A 20,616-nucleotide genomic window follows, 5' to 3' on the forward strand; every position below is an offset into this window, starting at 1 on the left:
GACGCATCAGACATATGGTGCGTCATTACTATACACTAATGGCGCATCATGTGTTGGTGCGCCATTAGTGTTCAAATACTAATGACGCATCACATCCACAGTGCGCCATTAGTAAATTTTTTTTTAAATTTCATCAAAACTACTAATGGCGCACGGTGGGGTTGGTACGTCATTACTAGTTCAACTAGACTAGTTCAACTAGTAATGGCGCACCACTCCCACGGTGCGCCATTAGTAACTTGGCCACCACTTCCACCAAATGCACCCCCCTGGACCGTCTTTTCAGTTAAAAAAAATAAACAAAAATGATGGAAATGTCAAAAAAATAAAAGAAAATAAGTTTCCTATGTGATATGTGGTCTAATTGTTGTGAAAGTTTACAAATATGAATTTCGACTTTATTTGCAAAATCTCTCGAGAATTTGTAAAATGGGCATAACTTTTGCGTACGAACTCGGATGAAAAAGTTTTTTATATGAAAAATCATCTATTCGAAAAGTTACATCCGATTTTAACCGGGGGAACCTCGTTAAACATTTTCAAAATCCTCAAAAACCTAACAGAAAAAAAGATACGGGGCTTTTAAGATCTGGAGAGGCAAAAAAATTCAAACTTACTAATGGCGCACCTATCCATGGTGCGCCATTAGTATCTTCCCGCTTTCAAAATTCAAAATAAGTCAACAAAATAAAAATAAAGTTACTAATGGCGCACCTGCTGGTGCGCCATTAGTATCTTCCCGCCTTCAAAATTTAAAATAAATCAAGAAAATAAAAAAAAGTTAGTAATGGCGCACCCGCCATTACTATGTCGTATATATGGCTGGGCGCACCTCCTCCACTCCACCTCTCCTCCACTTCATCTCCTCCTCTCCTCCACTCCATCTTCCCTTCTCTCCTCCACCATACTACCCTCCTCCTCTCCGGCGACCTCCTCCTCCTTTCCGGCGACCTCCTCCTGCTCTCCAGCGACCTCCTCCTCCCTCCTCTCCCCCCCCTCCCCTCACGGTTTCTCCTCCCTCCTCTCTGGTGAGCTCCTCCTCCCTCCTCTCCTCCCATTCCCTCATGGTTTCTCCTTACTCCTCTCCGATGCTTCGGTGAACTCCTCTCCGGCGACCTCCTCCTCCTCTCCAGCGATGTAGGCGAGCGCCTCTCCGGTGACCTCCTCCTCTTCCTCTCCGGCGAACTCCTCTCCGGCAAAAGAACACGGCAAAAGAACGTATAAGATCCAAAAACAGGAACAAAATTTGAAATAATATCGTGCCAAAAAACGAGCAAAAAAAAACTAGCAAAAAATGGGCAAAAAAATCACGATCCAGATCCAAATTCAAAATTCAAAAATAGCAATAGCGCACGGTGGGGGTTAGACGGTGCGCCACTACTATTTTCCCGCCTTCAAAATTCAAAAATACTAATGGCGCACCGTGGCCTATACTAATGGCGCACCAGTGGCCTATACTAATGGCGCACCGTGGCCTATACTAAGTGGTGCACCATTAGTATACCAGATACTAATGGCGCACCAGTGGTGCGCCATTAGTAAAAATTACTAGTGGCGTGCTAGTAATGGCGCACCAGTGATGCGCCATTAGTAGGGAAAACTGGTGCGCCATTAGTAGGCCTTTTCCTAGTAGTGCCTGCTGGGATCATCGGAGGTCCTCCCAGTTTGTCTCCTGTGGTATACTCCTCATATCAAGTTGGTGCCAACAATCTGGTGACAGGAGGACGAGATTAGCAATATGGAACGGCACCTCCTTCAGACTATGGCAGGTTTTGTGATTTTGTGTTGGAATTGTCGAGGATTGGGGACAGATTCCACAGTTGGCGAGCTGCGCTGGTTGGTGCAGACCTATTGCCCATCTCTCCTTTTCTTGTGTGAGACAAAGATGGCAGAGAAAAGGGTGAGAAACTTCATGTGGTCACTGGGATTTTCAAATTCTTATGCAGTAAGTAGTTAGGGCCAAAGTGGAGGCTTATGTTTGTTTTGGCTATCATCAGTCGATGTTTCTTTGAAGGCGTTTAACAATAGATGCATAGATGTTCATGTCAAGCCTGATCAGGGACCAGTCTGGAGGGCGACTTTTGTGTATGGAGAACCAAGAAGAGAACATAGATGCCAATTTTGGGATTTTATCCGTTTTATGCGAGCGCAGTGGGATGGTCCATGGATCTGCTGTGGGGATTTCAACGAGGTGTTAATCCACGACAAACATCAAGGCCTTTGAGATAGAACAGATAGGCAAATCAATGACTTCCAACAGTGCTTAGCTGATTGTGGCCTCATCGACTTGGGTTATTCTGGTCCTAAATATACTTGGTCTAATCGCCAGGACTCTCACCGCCATGTCAAAGCCCGACTAGACATAGCTGTAGCTAACATTGAGTTCTCTAATATTTTTGAGGATTTTTTGGTTGACAATGTCATCACTACTACCTCGGATCACCATGCTGTCCATATTGCTCTTAATAAGGGGAAGATTCCTTATGACAAGGGAAAGACTTCTAATGATCATTGTCCTGTGCAGCAAGGTTTCAAATTCGAAGCTATGTGGCTGAGAGCTCCTGACTACCGGGAGGTCTTAGAGAAGGCTTGGGCAGAAGGTAGGGGTAATCTGCCTTTATCACTGCAATCAACCTGGTCCAATTTGAATCGAGTGGCAGCTTCCCTTAAACAATGGAATAGAGAATCTTTTGGCTCTGTGAGATCCAATATCCGGAAGTTGGAAAGGCGTCTTAAATGTCTAAGGTCGACCCCTATCTCTGATGCATCGATTATGGAGGAACGCTCATTGGAGAGACAATTAGGTGAACTTTTTGAGCGAGAAGAAATCATGGCTAGGCAACGTTCTCGGGTGGACTGGCTCCAGGAAGGTGACCGGAATACTGCATTTTTTCATGCTCGGGCATCGGCACATCGACGTACGAATAGAATTAATTCTCTCACTCGTACTGATGGCTCAATTACTGAAGACCAGGAGGAGATAAAAGGTATGGTGCATAGTTTTTATGATAATCTTTTTACTACTGAACAGTGTGCTTCGCTGGATGCAGTTCTTCAGTCTATTCCGTGCAAAGTGGATGACTCCATGAATGCTGAGCTTTGCAAGCCTTATACGGACGACGAAATAAAATTTGCCTTGTTTCAAATGGGGCCAACAAAGGCACCAGGACCTGATGGTTTTCCTGCACTTTTCTACCAAACTCACTGGGATTTCTTAAGGGAAGATATTTGTCATGCTGTCAGATGCTTTTTGAATGGAATGCCAATTCCTGATGGTTTTTCAGACTCTGTGATTGTCCTAATTCCAAAAGTTGCAAGGCCAAAACACCTAAACAACTTCAGACCAATAAGCCTATGCAATGTCCTCTACAAGATAGCTTCAAAAGTATTGGCTAATAGGCTCAAGATTATCTTGCCAGCAATCATCTCTGAGCATCAAAGTGCTTTTGTTCCGGGAAGGCTAATCACTGACAACGCCCTGATTGCCTTTGAATGTCTTCATACAATTCGACAACAAAGATCGAAGAGACCATACTTTGCCCTCAAGATCGACATGACTAAAGCGTATGATCGCGTGGAGTGGTCCTATTTACAGGGATGCCTTAGCAGATTGGGTTTTGTGCCGGAGTGGATTAGCATGGTGATGAGATGTGTAACCTCGGTTCGTTATGCTGTCCGAGTTAACGGAGAACTCACTAATGTTGTGATTCCTACAAGGGGCATTCGACAGGGAGACCCAATCAGCCCTTACCTGTTCCTTCTATGCACCGAAGGCTTGTCCAATGTGTTTTTGCACAAGGAGTCGCGTGGTGAGCTACAAGGTATTCGAAATGGTCGTCAAGGCCCTCCTATCTCGCACCTCCTTTTTGCCGATGATAGCATCTTCTTTGCTAGAAGTGATCAGCGTAGTGTCCTCTCCCTGAAGGAGGCTTTGCATTTATATTGTGATGGTTCAGGCCAGGAAGTTAATCTTCAAAAATCATCAATCTTCTTTGGTACTCATTGCTCCGACGATACTAAGCAAAAGGTAATGGGAATTTTGGGGGTCACATATGAATCATTCCACGATACATATCTTGGAATGCCTACTCATGTGGGTAGGTCGCCAGCCAAGACATTCAAATTCCTAAATGACAAAGTTTGGCAGCGCATCATTAGTTTGTCAGATCGACCCCCTTCTGGAGCAGGAAAAGAAGTTTTGCTGAAATCTATGGTTCAAGCTATTCCGACATATATTATGAGTTGTTTCCTAATACCCATTTCTATATGTGAAGGGATGAGACAAGCTGTTGCTGATTATTGGTGGGGTAGAGAAGATGGTAAGAGGAAACTTCACTGGCGTTCATGGGATTGGTTATCCACACCAAAAAAGCTTGATGGACTAGGTTTCCGTGATTTTTCGCTCTTCAACCAAGCTATGCTTGGTAGACAATGTTGGAGGCTTCTTACTGAGCCAGATTCTCTTTGTGCTCGGGTTCTCAAAGGACGCTATTTTCCTTCCTGTGATTTTTGGGATGCGCCCAAGCCTAGATCGTCATCCTATACTTGGAGAAGTATTCTCTATGGCCGAGAGCTTGTTAAGGCTGGTGTTCGTTGGGGAATTGCTAATGGCCAAAAGGTTAAAATCATGACAGATCACTGGATTCCCAGAAGACCACCGCACATGTTGCAAACTCTATTTCCAATTCCAGAATATGCTAAAGTGAGTTCTCTCATGGATGGACATGGTCATTGGAACGAAGAAAATGTCAGAGCTTTCTTCCCGGAGGAAACTGTTGAACTCATATTACAAACACAGATTAGCAGCCATGGAGGAGAGGATTTTGTGTATTGGCCTCATACTCGCTTTGGACTATATACTGTCCGTTCAGCATACAATCTTGCTCGATCTTCGGATTTCTTTTTATCACACAGTAAGAATGGCCGTGGACTCTCGTCAAGTAAGGAAGTTGAGGAGAAATATTGGAAGGCAATCTGGGCAATGAAGGCCCCAAACAAAATGAACATAGTGCTCTGGAGGTTCGCACACAACTGTCTCCCATCTGGACTTCAGTTACACCATTGGAATATCCCCACAAATCCTGCTTGTGTGCATTGTGGGAGAGACGAGAGTATTGAGCATTGTTTTCTGTTCTGTCAGTTTGCTTCCGAGGTTTGGAACAAGGTCAAAAAACTGTTCGACATCCACCTATGTCGCAAGAACTTCCACTCAACGAAACAATGGCTATTCGATTTCATTGACAGAGCATCACCGGAGCAGTCCACTGTTTTGGCAATCACTGTATGGCATGTTTGGGAAGCGAGGAATGCGGTAATGAATGGTGAAGGTAAATATCCATCCACACCGTGTTGCCTCAAAGATCCATGCTTATGTTGATTTGGTTCTGCTGCATCTCTTTAAGACTGTTGCGGGGCATAGTCGTGAGACACCATCAAGTTCATCGGTTAAATGGTCTCCGCCGCCGCCCGGACCAGTCCTTATTAACGTCGATGCAGCTATCTTCTCAAACCTGCATAAACTGGGAATTGGCATCCTGATTCGGAACCACAAAGGTGAATGCTTGGTCGCCTGCACCGAGCCACTTAAAGGGATGGTACAGCCAGAACTTGCTGAAAGCTGGGCGCTCCGTCAAGCTGTGATTCTCGCCCGTGATGAGGGACTGACCTCTGTCATTTTCGCTTCTGATTGCCTCTCCTTAGTACAACGAGTGAACTCTTCATCCATAGACAGGTCTGAAGTGGGTGTAGTAGTGTCAGATATTAAGTGTTTAGTTGCTTGTTTTTCTTCTGTTTCCTTCTGCCATGTCAAGAGGTCGTTGAATGCTGCTGCTCACATACTAGCTAGGGCCTGTGAGTTTGCTAGTTCAAAAGTTGTGTACTATTCTACTCCAGAATGTATCAGGCAAACTCTTTGTACTGATGTATACTAATTAATATAATGCAGCATTCTCTCTAAAAAAGACGTGACGTAGAGTCCTAGATAGAGTTGTAAACTGGACAGGTGGCTGTACGAGTCCGGGTCGCGTCACGTTGGATGCCGAGTCGGGCAGCGCGTTACACGAAATAATCAAAAAAAGGTTTTCGTTCTACGAATCGATCACGTACAGCTATAGCCAGCCAATAATAATACATTAAGCTGCCTGCTTGGTTGCGCGTTATCGAAAAAGGCTTTCGCCCCGTTTTATAAATAAAGCAACCACCAAGCAGTCAACAGGGTATCATCCAACACAAACACACACACACAACGCCACCGCAACAAGGTCCAACACAAACACCACAAAGTCTGCTGTGGGCACAGCACAACAAGCCCAAACACCACAAGGGTGGCACAAACAACACACGGCGGCGGCGGCGTCGAAGACGGAGAAAAGCTAATCTGGCTTAGGTGGTGGTGGGGGAAGCTGCGGAGCCATACGGAGAGCCATCGCGCGAAGCTGGGTGATGATGGAGGTGATGGCGTCTCTCTCCCTGGGGCGGCTAAGCGGCCGCCAAAGCTGCAGGTAACCAGACCATTTGAACAAAGCATCAGTAGCGCGTCGAAGAGGTATACGCTGAATCACAAGTTTATACCTAATAGTCCACAGCGTCCAGGCAAGCACACCAATGGTCAGCCATGTAATGTGGCGGGACGAGGGTGGCAGTGCCTGGAGTTCGGTGAAAAGATCGGGGAAGTTGTTATGGTCCCATCTGCCCCCAACCATCTCGCGGAAACAGCTCCATAGGAATCGCGCAGACAGGCAGGTGAAGAAAATATGGTTCGAATCCTCTTCCGGCCCGCATAGCGGGCAACGTCCATCACCGGGGCCGTTGTGCTTCAGGACTTCCACCCCAGATGGAAGGCGGCCACGAATCCATTGCCACAGGAATATCCTAATTTTCAAAGGGAGCCGGATCTCCCAGATGACGGTAAGCGCCGCAGGGCCCGGGGTGGGGGCGATCGCCTTGTAGAGCGACGTGGTGGAGAAAATCCCTGATGGCTCTAGACGCCATCGAGTGCGGTCCTCACCATTCTCAAGCACAGGTTCGTGGAGCGCAATGCATGCGATCAGGTCATCCCAAGCCGCAATCTCTGCCGGGCCAAACTGACGCCGGAATGCGAGACACCCTAAGTCAATAAGGGTCGTCGCCACGGATATCCGGGTCTACCGCGATGGAGAACAGGTCAGCGAAGGGGGCATCACCAGCCCAGCGATCAAACCAAAACAGCGTGGCAGTATCAGATCCGACCGTAATCGAGGACCCAATGCGCAGGACCGAAAGCAGCTGTATGATAGATTGCCAGAACTGGGAGCCACCTGACCGCTGGCAAAAGGCGAGGGGTTGGCCTCGTAGGTATTTCCGCTGTATGATGCGGAGCCGCAGGCCACCCTCGCCGTTCGTAATCCGCCAAAGCCATCTAGTTAGGAGGGCAATGTTCATCCGCTTGGAACACATTATCCCAAGCCCGCCCTGATCACGAGGTTTACAAATTTCAGACCATCGTACCATGTAGTATTTCTGCTTGTCCCCCTCACCAGCCCAGTAGAAGCGACCCTGAACCCTGGCAATCTCATGGTGTAGAGTCTCGGGCAGGCTGTAAAAGCTCATTATGAATAGGAGCAGGCTGGATAGGGACGAGTTGATCAGCACCGCTCGGGCAGCTTTGGAAAGCCACCTTCCCTGCCATGGCTCCACGCGGTGCTGGAGCTTGCCCACCGTGGGCCGAAGCTCGTCCACCGTGAGCCTCGAGTCACTAATGGGTATCCCCAGATAGGTTGTGGGGAAACTCCCGAGCGGGCAATTGAGCTGGCCCGTGATACTCTGACGATCGGCGTCTGAGTATCCCAGAACCATCACCGAGCTCTTATCGAAGTTAATCTTGAGGCCAGACATCTGCTGGAAGCAGAGCAAGAGGAACTTCAGGTTCATGATGTCGCTCGCCGATCCTTCCACCATGATAATGGTGTCGTCCGCATATTGTAGGAGGGACAAGCCGGTCCCTCCTACTAAGTGTGGGACTATGCCTTTGATGTGGCCTGCAGCTTTTGCTTTGTCTAAGATGGCTGCTAGGGCATCGACCACAACATTGAATAGGAACGGAGAGAATGGATCGCCCTGGCGCACCCCACAAAAGGTGGGGAAGAATGGGCCAATCTCGCCGTTAATATTCACTGCGGTTCTGCCTGAGCATACCATCTGCATCACCCGGGTCACCCATCGCTCGTCAAAGCCCTTTCGGAGCAGGCATTCACGCAGGAAGTGCCAGCTGACCGTGTCGTAGGCCTTGTGGAAATCTAGTTTCAGGAAGACTGCCTTGAGGTGCTTGGAATGCACCTCGTGTAGGGCTTCGTGAAACACTAGGACTCCGTCCAGGATATAACGGCCCTGGATGAATGCCGACTGATCCGGGTGGATGATCCGGTCCGCAATTGGGGCCACCCTATTGGCGTACCCCTTCGCGAGGATGCGAAAGATGACATTGATCACCGTGATTGGGCGGAATTGGCGGATGTCCGAGGCACCCGTAACTTTGGGGATGAGCGTGATTATTCCAAAGTTGAGACGGGTGAGATCAATGGACCCAACGTAGAATTCATCAAATAGGGCCATGACCTCAGGTTTAATGGATTCCCAGAAAGTTTGAAAGAACTTTACTGGAAGGCCATCGGGGCCGGGGGCCGAGGATGAGTTCATGCCCTTAATGGCCGCCCATACTTCAGCTTCGGAGAATGGTGCCGTTAGAGCAATGTTATCCTCCTCTGAAACACAGTATCGGGGCGGCCAGATATCATGGGCAAGTGCTAATCCTCCCCGAGGGGAGGCAGAGAATAGGTCTCTGTAGAAGCCATCAACATTGGCCCGGATGGCCTCCGGCTGTTGAAGCAAGGTATCACCATCCCAGAGTAGGGGAATGGTGTTACGGCGGCGGCGGCCATTCGCGATTGCCTGGAAGTAGGCTGTATTGGCGTCCCCCTTTAGGACCCAATTCTGCGTACCTCGAAGGCGCCAGAATGCCTCCTCGTCCGTGTAGATAATCGTGAGTTGGTCTTCCAAGTCGTATCTAAGCATCCATTCCTCGGCCGAGAGGCCCGCGGCATCAGCCCGAAGGTCTAGAGCCTGGATGCCCTTAAGGAGAGTTCGCTTCCGCTCTCTAATGTCGCGACCTAAGTTAGCACCCCACCCTTTCATGAATTGGCGCGACCGTTTGGCATAGAAATGCCAGGAGTCGGCGGCCGAGAGGGAGCGGTGGGGCGCCTCACGAGCCTCACGCCACCTAGCGGCAACCGCAGCAGCAAACCCGGGATGATTCAGCCAGAATGCCTCGAAGCGAAAGCGGGGGGGCTGGGGGGTCGCTCGTTCTCCGAGGAGAGAAGTAAAGGAACATGGTCAGAACCGATCCTAGTAATCGCGCGTAGCGACGCTAGAGGGCACCGCAAGTCCCATTCCGGGGAGACAAAGACCCGGTCAAGGACCGACCTGGTCGGGTCGGCTTGGCAGTTAGTCCAGGTGAACCTGGCGCCGACCCTATCTAGTTCACGGAGCCCCATGTCCGCGATGCAGTCATTAAACATTTGCATCCGGGGAAAGTTGACCAAGTTATTGCTTTTATCTTCTTCAGATCGAATGAGGTTAAAGTCTCCACCCAGCACTACCGGGAGCTGGGCGGCCAAGACTTTCGTTCGGATCTCAGCGAGGAAGGTCTCTGAGCGGCTATGGTCAGCCAGTCCGTAGACGGCAATGACCTCCCATTTGAAGTTGAGGGCACGCTCAAAGATTTCCATGCTGACGAAGAACTCACCATGGTCCATGCTTCCGACCTCAAAGGTGGCATCCTTGACACCTAGAAGGATACCACCCGAGTGGCCTGCGCTCCCACTAGAAGGGAGCCAGTGCCAAGCAAATAAGTCGGAACTCAAATGTTCGAGTTCAGACAGTGAAAACTCCGTACGCATCGTTTCTTGAATGGCTACAATGTCTACTCGCTCGTTTCTCATGTACTCGATGAGTTGGCGGCGTCGGCCGTCTTGGCCGAAGCCGCGGATGTTCCAGAATAGGGTTTGCATCACGAGGCCATTGGGGGGCTGCTTGACCCCAATACTCGGGATGCGCTTTGCGCGCGGAGGGCAGCGGTGCGTGACCGAGTGCGGCCCCGGACCTCAGTCGGAACAATCGCCGCACGGGAAGCAGTACCACGCAAGGCCACAGTGGAGGGGCCGGAGGCGTCTTGGAGGCGAGCACGTGCCTCGGCAAGGTGCCCGTCCAGGATTTCGCGAGCACGAATCGCCGCAATCTGGACAAGCGGGGGGCCAACCTCCCCTCGGAATATGATGGCTGAATCAGTTGCCACCTTAGCTAGGTGGCCTAACGGAGTGGACTCTAGAGCGGAAAACGAGCAAGTAGCGGGGGTAACTAGGACGAGCGGGGTACCTGGCTTGAGGTTCCGGGTGGTGGCCCTGAGCTCAGCCCGCTCGGGGATGGGCAGAGCTGGGCTACCCTCCGGCCTGGTCGCCTCGATCCTGGCGCTGTGACGAGAGGACGTCACTGGTGTCGAGGTCGACCTGCCTCTTCTGGAGTACGCAGTGGTCCGAGGGGGGAGGGGGTGGGCAACCACCGGGGTGGTTACCTCCGCCGTCGCCCCTCCGGGCATCGACCCGTGAGACGGGAGCTGGGTCGGTGAAGCGGTGGGCTCGAGCAGGACTATAGAAGCTGCGGAAGGAGACGGTGGGGCATCATCCGTAGGGCACGCCCCTAGGGACAGCGGGTCCAGAAGCACCAGAGTGGCCAGGGAGGGGGGCGGAGGCTGCGCCACAACCAATCCCAGCCCAGCCGAGCCCACTGCCACCGAGGGCAGGGAAGACGCGGCAAGAGGAGACGGGTCTGGGAGTGGCCCGGGCGCCTCCGGGACGGCCGGCGTCGGCTCGGCATGCATGCCAGAAGCCGGCCGGACCGGAGCCGACTCCAGCCCAGCCAAGGAAGCATCCAGCGTGAGGGGCACAGGTGAGCAGCTGGTGGTGGCGATGACTCCGGGGGAGCGGGGAGATGATGCCGGGAACACCTGAAGGCTGGCGTCAGAGGAGTCACTGCCGTCAGCCACGGCGTGGGAGCAGCCGGTCCCCGCGCCTCCCCTCGAGGCAGGAGCGGCAGCCGGGGGGTGGGGCGGGCTATCCTCGGAATCATCATCATCCTCCTCCGAGCCGGGGTTGGGACCGTGACGTGGGTTCCTGTCGCTGTGACGTCCCGGCCCATCAGTGTCGCCACCCAGGAAGTTGTTGTCGGGGATGCGTGGGCGGCCAACATGGTTGGGCGGCTCAGGGGAGATCTTGAGGTCGAAGCCCTGGTCGTTGAAGAACACCCGGATCTTGGCATGGAGTTTGGACGAGTCCAGGGACTTGACTTTGACGCGCACCTCCTCCTCCTTCCGGAGGGAGAGCTCGTCCACCACGACCACCTTGCCAAGGATGCGGGACATGCTTCGGATGACACGCTCGGAGCGTGCGATGTCGGGGAGGCCGGCAATGAGGATCCATGCCATGTCAAGGATGGCCACCGCCAAGGGGTCGCAAATCGGCAACGAGATGTCCACCACTAGCTTGTTGAGAGCAAGAGTGATGTCGCCACTGCGGGTGCCATATCCGTGGCTGACGGTGTCGGGGAAGATGACCGAGAACTGGTTTCCGTCCATCATGGTGACCTGCCAATCCCAGGTGCAGTGGTATAGGTGGTTGAGCTCCGCTTCAAGCATCTTTGGCGATGCCACCCCCTCCCAAATATAAACAATCACTTGAAGCGAGGGGGATGGTGGGGGGATGTCCGGCACCTCGATGTGAAAGAAGCCCATGCCCTTAATGTCGTGCCCGTACATCATGATCCCCTCCGACACGGGGCGGTCCAGGCATAGGAAGGCCGGGTGGCCCGAGTCCGAGCAAATGTAGCAGCACGGTGGGCTAGTGCAGGCGACCTGCGAATGGCCGGCGAGGCCGCAGTTGAAGCACTTCTGAAGGTCTTGTGGTTGGTTCCCGGATCGGGCGAGATTGGCGGAGGCGGTCGCCGGGTCACGTGTCGGAGCCAGTGGAGGGGCACCACCATTCCCACGACCAAGACCTCGCTTCTTCTTCCTCTTAGCCCCCTGACGGCCGCGGCCTGCCCCATTAGCAGTGCGAGGGAAGGCCGGCTCGTCGCGGGGTGGCTGGTACCGACGACCAGGGGCGGTGGGTGCGGGCTGGGAGAGCTGCTGGTTGGAACGGGGAGGCGAGCGCGAGCGGCCCGAGCGGGTGGGGGAGCGGTCGTCCCGGCGCCGCGTCGGAGATGGGGAGCGACGCCGTTGGTTGCGCCAGTCTGCCCCAGGAGCGGGCGAGCGGGACCGAGATCGGCCCCGGCGATCAACCCGTCCAGGCGAACGGCGTGGAGGGGAGCGGGTGTCCGTGCGGGGAGGCGAGCGCCGGTCGGCGCGGGGGGGGGGGGGGGGGGGGGGGGGGGGGGGGGGGGGGGGGCGGGGGGGGGGGGGGGGGGGGGGGATCGACGGCCATCGCGCGCCGAAAGGTGCCGGCGCAGGTCTTCTTCTCGGTGGAGCGCCTCAGGCGATGGGCGCACAGCATCACGGCGGTCGTCGGCGCGTCGTTTGGGGCGAGTCCCCTCGTCACCCCAGTCCCGCGGCATGGGTGTGGGTTCGGGGGGCGGCCTGAGGCGCGAGCGTGACTAGCGCCAAGGGGAGTTGGGTGGCGGCGGGGATGGAGGGGGGTGCAGGGAGTAGGGTTGTCGCTAGGTTGCGCCTCGGTGGAGAGGATGGAGGCCTGGGGAAGCCAGCCGGAGGCCATATCGACCTAACCGGCGGACCGAGCGGCCCAGGAGCGGACCGGGGCAGAGTGGGCCAGCCCAGCATCGGAGCGGCCCAGGTGCCAATCGTAGGGCCCATCCTTGGCCGGTCCATCAGGGGACGGCCCGCCTGGGGTCGGCCCAGCCCGCGAGGAGGTGGGGAGGCAGCGAGGGTTTCCCCTCCCGCCGCCGCGGCCGGAACCGGCGTCCTGGACGGGGCCAGCGCAGGTCGATGCTGCCGTGGAGCGAGACGGGGTGAGTAGCTGAGCCTGGAAGCCCCGAACGACGCAATGAACGGCGGCGAGCGGCGCACGAGAACGGGGGGGCGAGTCGGAGTGGCCGGCTGGAGGCCCGGCGACGCGCCGGCCAGGGAGGAGGGTGCCAGTGGGGTGGAGGAACGCCATGAGACCCGGGCACACCCCTGGTCCGACCGCCCAGCGACGCCCCACGCCTGGGCGCGGCGGCGGCGAGCAGTTCGGGACCCAAGGGAAGCCCTTTGGCCAAGCGTCCGTGGGGAGACCGCCTCAGGGTACCGGCGCGACCGCGGGATGGAGCCCGATCTGCCCCGACGAGGGGGGAGGGTGCAATCCCTGCGGGTCGACGGCGGCCGAACTGGGGGTTCCCGGCATACCACCGGCCGTCCGGCAGCCACGTCGTCTTCCTCCGCGAGGTCGGCCCAGCGCGATGGCCCGACCGGTTCAGGGGATGCGGGGACAGCAGGCACAGCGGGCGTGGGGGGGGGGGGGGGGGGGGGGGCGGGGGGGCTGGCGGCGCGGCAGCCACCGCAGCGGACGGGGAGGTCGCGGGGTGGAGATCCCGGCAGCAAGGCCGCCGGCGGTCGGGGACCTCGCGGCGAGTCGCCCTCCGAGTCGCGGGAGCCCATCACTACTCCCTCCGTGCTAAACTATTGCCAAGGTCAAGATCCGCCATGAGCTTTCTGGCTGCGCGTTCGGCATGGTGCTCCTGGAAACCAACAATCTATTGCTACGTACATACAGAGGATCGACCACGTGTCAATCATGGACACGATGTCTAGTTACCAAACAATTACGGAAACCCTTAATCCTACTTATATCAACTACGATGCATATCTATAATATGGGCTAATTATACCGCATCGACCGGGACGCGATCGGACCTTGCTCTGGACGGAGCTGCGGCCATCTATGGAGGCGTCAACCATGGTAGGCGGCCGCGGCGGCAGCGACGCCAGGTCACAGACGCAAGCTACAAGAGGGCGGCGGCAGAAGGCAGCGTCGCTGCCCTTGGACGTTCTGGTGGACATTGCGGCGCGCACCGACCCGGCCACCTTCGTGCGCTGTGCCGCCACTTGCGTGGACATGCGCTGCCGCGTCAAGGAATACATCAGCCTCTGCGGCCCCCTCCGCCTCCAGCACGGCGACCGCTTCGTGCTCCCCCTCCTGCGCGGCCACCTAATCTACGGGTCCCACGACTGGTCCAAGCCCAAGGAGAAGCTGTTTCTGCTGGACACCAGCGCACCGGATGCCACCAAGCTGCGCACATCAACCCGTACGTGGAGGCTTTCCCGTCGCGTGATGGTCTCGTGCTCGCCCGTGTGGGCGTGGCCAAAGAGCTCCGTGTGTGCGACCCGGCCACCGGTAGGAGCCTGACCCTGCCATCTGAACCGATGTTTCGTGGGTGGTCTTAGAAAAGTTATGTCTTGCTGGTTGGTGACTGTGATAAGGCGGCCACCTCCGTTGCCGGCATTTTCAAGTGGTCAAGGCATGTCTAGATATGTCACCATATGGCGGCAACCTGCAGTTCCAGACCTTCTCGACAGAGCATGGCGCGTGGGGCCTCTACACCGAGACCTGGCTTCCTAACCTACAAAGCAGGTTTCAACGAAGCCTCGGCAAGGCCCTGGTCACCGGCGGCGATGTGCACTGGCTATGCCAGACTGACACCGGATCCTACATCCTCAGGCTCCGTGTCAAAGCAGCAAAGGTGTTGGTGACGGAGCTCCCGAAAGGGTTCGCACACAACGAAGAGCATCAAAAACTTCTGGCAACATCGTCGGTGTGGGGATGTGCTCGTGCTTGTCGCCCACGATGATAAGATATCAGCTTGGGCACAATCGCAACATACAGCCAAGTGGAAGCAACGACCACATGTGGTGATCAACATGACGGAGACAATTTTGCGGTTCCTTGACAAGGCAGGCGGGAGCTGCATTCCACCGATGAAGCCAGTCAAATTCAACCTAGTGTGGTTCGCCGAGAGTAGTGGCATTGTGCTCATCACTGCATGCAACGGTTTCTTTTGGCTCGACCTGCAGTCCATGAAGATCGTGAGGTGGTTCTCAGATCATAGGGTCATATACACGACCCAGAATATCCCATATGAGATGAGTTTGACGGCTTGGGTTCCAACGTTCAATAGCACTTTGTGATTAATTCTTTGCAGTTCTGGTTCCAATCTCAACTTCATAATCAACAATAGAAGCACACGTGTACGACAAAACAATTAAATTTTACAAGTTTTATTTTCCCCTTTGTATGAAAATTGTAGCCCCATTAATCGTAGCTCTACGGTTTTGCTAGTTTTATCCAAGGCCGAGCCCCTTAGTACCCCATATCCCTATGCGTGGGAGCCTCGATGGAACAGTCTGGACACAGGGTGCTGTGGAGCTGGGCCTACAAAAAACTGCACTGATGAATATTTCCGTGGTTGTTACAATTTACAAATTACAAGGTTGTGTTGTTTCCTCTGATGATAATCTTATCTGACTGGTTTCTTCTCAATTTCTACAATCCAAAGTTATGTTCGTTGATTGGTTGGACAACTAGAAAAACACCATCTCAATTGATTTCTGCTATTGCTTACCTGATGCACCCACATTTAAACTCACTCATCAAACTATTCAGAAAACTGCAGATACATTTTAGCTATATATTAGCACAATCAAGTTTCTGAAATGCGGCCATGTCAGACCACTAGGAATTACTGCTTCAGTAGCTCTCAGTTCACTTATAAATGTTTCTGTAGTACCCATGTAAGATGCTCGAGGATTAACTTCTCAGTAATTGCGCTGCCATGTAGTTTCTCTGATGAGCACATGTCGTGGAACGTCAATAGGATGCAACACCGGCATAAAGGCCGGGTAATAGGAGCACCTCATCCAGTCACATCTAACAACCTAATCCACTACCTAGTAATTTTGTCACTGACTCTAATCAGAACTAATAGATACTCCCTCTGTCTCACAATGTAAGATCGTTTCTGAAGCTATGTTTGCTTGAAAAATGATGTTATATTGTGCGATGGAGGGAGTACTTGCACTTGCACTTGCTTCTCTAACATAGGTTTTCTGCTACAGTACATCCAGCTGCTAGCAAGGAAATGCAACTCGGCTCACCCTTCTTCGATCCAAGACCTTCCTGTTCATAGTTACCCTGCAAGTTACGTCGAATTAAACATAGTTACCCTGCAAGTTACGTCGAATTAAACATAGTTACCCTGCAAGTTCAGCTTACTATTGCCAGTTCATTAGAAGGGTTTAGACGCCTTTTTCACACATCATTTGGAAGATTAAGATCCCTCAAAATGTGAAGTTCTTTGCATGGCTAACCATACAAGGAAAATGCCTAACAGCAGATAATCTCCCAAGAAGGAATTGGCCTGCCAATCCTGTTTGCCAACTGTGTAACATTGGCTTCAAGTCTGCTGTCCACCTGTTTGCAACTTGCCCATTTACTGCTACTGTCTGGGGCTACTTTCTGACCAGATTAACCTATCGGTTTGATCTTAGACCAAGCTACAACAAGACACGATCTCGCTGGTACAATGGTGGCTACACACTCTGGACAACATCCCCGCGCAACGTTACAAATATTTCTCCGCGCTTCCGATGCTCATCTGGTGTCAGGTTTGGAAAGAAAAAACAACAGGATATTCAACACCAAAGCCAATGATTTCATTGGAACATGCAACCTGATCTCTGATGAACTTCACACATGGCTTAGAATCAAAGGTGTTAAATGGTTGGCACAATTATAGTGCAATTTGGCCCTCCCCAACCCCTGTTTCTTACATGTGTACAGCTATTACCCTTGGTGTACATTTCTTTTTGGCATGCCCATACCCTGTATTTTCCATATGGAGTTTACCCTTAATGAATCAAAAACAGCGTCTGGTGTGTTTCATAAAAAAAAAAGCAAGTTATGTACATAGTACTATCTGTTGGCACAGGCCCAACATCGACGCTGTGATCTGACGTGTACTTCCGATGAGAGGAACATACGACAGACTAGCAAGGCCCAATTTCTTTCTGGGCGAGACCCTAGTATAGGAGCTCAGCAGCCTAGCTACTATGGCTTGCTGGAAATGCACAAAGCACTCATGCACACGTACGCAATACACGAGATGCGGATTGATTGGAAAAGGCTCATGTCACACCCATTTATTTCTCTGATCTTACGGTTTGTTTACAAGGGGATACAAAGAATTATATTGCAGCTAGCTAGCCTACCACTAGTCCCTAGCAGACAGGTCTCTTACGTCGCATTTGATTCCAATACTATCTATATATTAAGCAAACTCTCGATGTTTTTTGTAGCAGCTAGCACTTGTTTGCAGAAGCTGCATTTATCAACGTGAGGCCATCCTAGTTTTAGCATGCGATCTGCAGCACAAAATTTTCTTTGCAGGAGCAGTCAGCGGTAGGAATTTCTTATGCCCTGCCTGCAACTTTTAACTTCCACACTCTAGCTTCTTGGTGGCCTTGCCAAGGTCCAACTTGGTCGCCTTGGCCTTCATGTCGGTCAAGGTGGGTTCCTACTAGTGCCATCTGTGATGAATCTTGGTGGCAGAGTCCTTGGTCCTCTTGGCGCGCCCATGGAACTTGCGCATCCCGTACACGTCCATGCATGAAAGGTTGGATTCCTCTTCCAATTCCAACTTTTTCCTACGAAGCTCCTTATCTTCAAATAGCGATTCTAATTCGTTTCCAGGAAACTCGCCTATCCAGCAAGGCGTATACGGGAAAGCTGAGTCCATCTCCCCAAATGGTAGTCCGCAGACCGGGTTGTAATATGCTGAACACACATTGCCCATGTCTTGAAATTTCGAGCTGTTGCAATCATATGCCAGTACTCTTGTTTTTCTCCTTGATGAAATTAAGAAGACAATCTCTTTATAAGGATGAAACCCAAGGAAATAATAATTTCCTTCATATCCCTCTTCAAGAACGTTATCCTCTTCAACATCATATTCAATGTCAAGAATGTTATCCTCGTCGGAGTTCCATTCATATTTCTCTTCCACTGTCGCTCTGTTAATTTCATGTGTATTACCATTATGCTCAGGCAACGACTTACGGTAGTTAACATCCTGTAAGATCCATTGTCTACCCATTTGTTGAGCATAGTCCTCATGTTCAAAGGTCTTAAGAGTGGTATCATGGTTTAGCACCCACTCTATTTGACTGCACGATTCATTGAGATGCCAAACCTGAAGAAGCGGACTCCTCTTATGAGGTACTGCACAATACACCCCTCTCAGTGATCTACCCAAATGGTGCTCAGGATATCCTTTTAGTGAAAATTCACTGACACCTGGTAGTTTAATTACTCTGTACGTGTCATCTGACAAACACATTCTGCAGACACAAAACAATCAGGTAAAACAGATTAATAACAACATGAGTGAATCATAGCAGTATAGATTGTGGGAGGATTTGTAGGATTTTCTAGAAAATTCCCATAGGATTTTTCCTACATTTGTTTGCTATGTATGACATTCATTTCATGGGAATGCACGTACTAGACTCTTCGGATTGTGTTCATATTGACCTAATTCCTAAAAATTCATAGCATTAAGTGTGAGCATATTCGAAAATTTAGAAGGGTTGACATCGAGTGGACATCACAATCTTTTACTTTGATTTCAAAATCCTACGAACCAGACGAGCCCTTGCTAAACGAGAATAATGACATAGGAGCAAGTAAGTAGTAGTACCTCATGAGATAGCCATGCTCGCATTGGATGTAGAGCGTGCTTCGCGAGTAGACGGCATGATAATGATATAGATTATACCACAAATCCGAATGCATGTTGCGGACGAGCCCTGCAGCCTCCCCTTCTCGAATAAAGATCCTCTTGTCCCACTGCTGAGTCGCCGATGAGAACACATGGATGACGTATAACTCTGGAGGCCACTCCGATTCTAGCAACGCATCATCATGATCGCTGTGCGATTCACCGGCAGCTAGCACACATGGAACCAAAAATACCTGATAGTGTGTTGACATGGTCGGTTCGAACGCGAGGTAGGCACTTTGATCGAATCCCAACACGTTTGATCCAGGACGTTGGGGTAGACGCGCCCACCGACGCGTGGCCGGGTTGATGACATAATCACACGGCAGTGCATTGTCGCACTCGTGTCTCAGACCCCGGCAAAGCAATAGGCCATTGCAGTGGTACGTGACGGTGACGCCCATGCAGGGCAAGAAGTCGAGCCCTCCAAAGATCGTCGGGCCCGTCGAGGGACGGGAGAAGAACTCCGAGAATCTAAGGCGGGTGAAGTTGATGAAGATCCCGCGCACCGAGCGCGAGAGCAGGTGGCCACGCAGGCGGGCGTCGACGGTGTCGCGCCATGCACTGCAGACCAGCCGGGCCGCGGCTAGGGTGTGCGGCACGAGGCGCCGGAGGACCTCCGCGAGGACGTCGCTGGGTAGCACGACCGGATTCGAGGCCATTGCCGATCGCTCTCGTTCGCCGCTCCTTTTCTAGTTTCCAGTCGTCCGCGATCCGCACGCGCGGCTATATGACCGGCCGAGCGCTGCTACACGTCCGATATTTTGCGTATGATTTTGGTACGACGTATAATCAGCGCCTGATTATCGTGCACAAATCGGACAGCGATTGGAGACGTATTGGACCTGGAGTAGTATACGAGGCAAAGTCTATATCTTTTGACTCCAAAGTTGGGGCCCATTATTATATTGCTTTAATAAAAAGTTCACATATATAAGGAAGCCAATATGTCTCTGTAGCAAGGTTTTGGTTACCTGTCCAAATTTTGAGATTTCCCATGGTTACTGTGTATTTCCGTGCCCCTCGGTAAATCCATATACTGAGCAAAAAATACCATTTTTTGAATTTTTTAAATTTAAACTCTCGATTTATAGTAAAGTATGTAGGATGTAATTAATGCCACGGGAGTTGGTTCTGGTGTGTTGGTAGCAACCTACTTCCTGTTTTGAGATGTCTCTGGTTCAAATGTTCGTTCATGTACTTATTTGAATTCAAATTTCAACTATAAAATTCGTTCGAAATATCTGTATTTCTCGGTAACCATGCTAACCACGTTTACTAGTTCCCCTCAATAAAAATGTTTCATTCGGTAACCAAAACATTGTTTGTAGATGGCTAAATACTCACATATGTTTATGAGTACATATTCGGGTATTTGCACGCTGGCCAGTTCGGATGACACGGTTTTGCTGCTCTCGGTGACTGGGGTCGTCTGTGTTGAGTATTGTGATTATTAAGAAAGCTACGATAGTGTAGGATATTATTTTATATTACCTTGTACTTTAAGATGATGATGTACTTCTATATATATGTCCATGAGCCTCAAGCAATACAACAGACGATTCCACCAATCCTTTTTATTCCCTTATAACGTGGTATCAGCCTAACCGATCCAACCCTACCCGTCGCCTATCTCTTCAGCCCTATGCCCCGCCCCTGGGGCGGTCGGCCTCCATAACCGCCGTCGGGGGCCACGCAACCCGTACCTAGGGTTTGTCCGCCGATCGCGTTGATCGACTGCCCTAGAGAGTCTATTTCCCGATTAAT

At 51.9% G+C, this 20,616-nt stretch overlaps 1 protein-coding gene and 1 pseudogene across 1 annotated transcript; one reads left to right on the forward strand and one right to left on the reverse strand.

Annotated features, from left to right (window-relative positions):
• Positions 1-13,973: 13,973 nt before the first annotated feature.
• LOC125516339 lies at positions 13,974-15,202 on the forward strand (annotated as a pseudogene).
• Positions 15,203-17,589: 2,387 nt separating this feature from the next.
• LOC125516340 (F-box protein At5g07610-like) lies at positions 17,590-19,511 on the reverse strand. The gene is made up of 3 exons (XM_048681814.1): positions 18,769-19,511; positions 18,105-18,409; positions 17,590-18,068 (listed from the first exon to the last, which is right to left on the reverse strand). Exons 1-3 carry the CDS (start codon positions 19,509-19,511, stop codon positions 17,590-17,592), a joined length of 1,527 nt encoding a protein of 508 aa, XP_048537771.1.
• Between the last annotated feature and the right edge of the window lie 1,105 nt (positions 19,512-20,616).

The sequence above is a fragment of the Triticum urartu genome, chromosome 6, assembly GCF_003073215.2.
Source record: "Triticum urartu cultivar G1812 chromosome 6, Tu2.1, whole genome shotgun sequence".
In the NCBI taxonomy this organism is placed as follows: Eukaryota; Viridiplantae; Streptophyta; class Magnoliopsida; order Poales; family Poaceae; genus Triticum; species Triticum urartu.

Excerpts from the sequence above, each read along its gene's own strand:
- LOC125516340 (XM_048681814.1), bottom strand. The coding sequence starts at position 19,511 with ATGGCCTCGAATCCGGTCGTGCTACCCAGCGACGTCCTCGCGGAGGTC. Across the intron at positions 18,410-18,768 it reads GAGCATGGCTATCTCATGAG|AATGTGTTTGTCAGATGACA; the intron begins GTACTACTACTT and ends TTGTGTCTGCAG. Across the intron at positions 18,069-18,104 it reads GTCGTTGCCTGAGCATAATG|AGAAATATGAATGGAACTCC; the intron begins GTAATACACATG and ends CGACAGTGGAAG.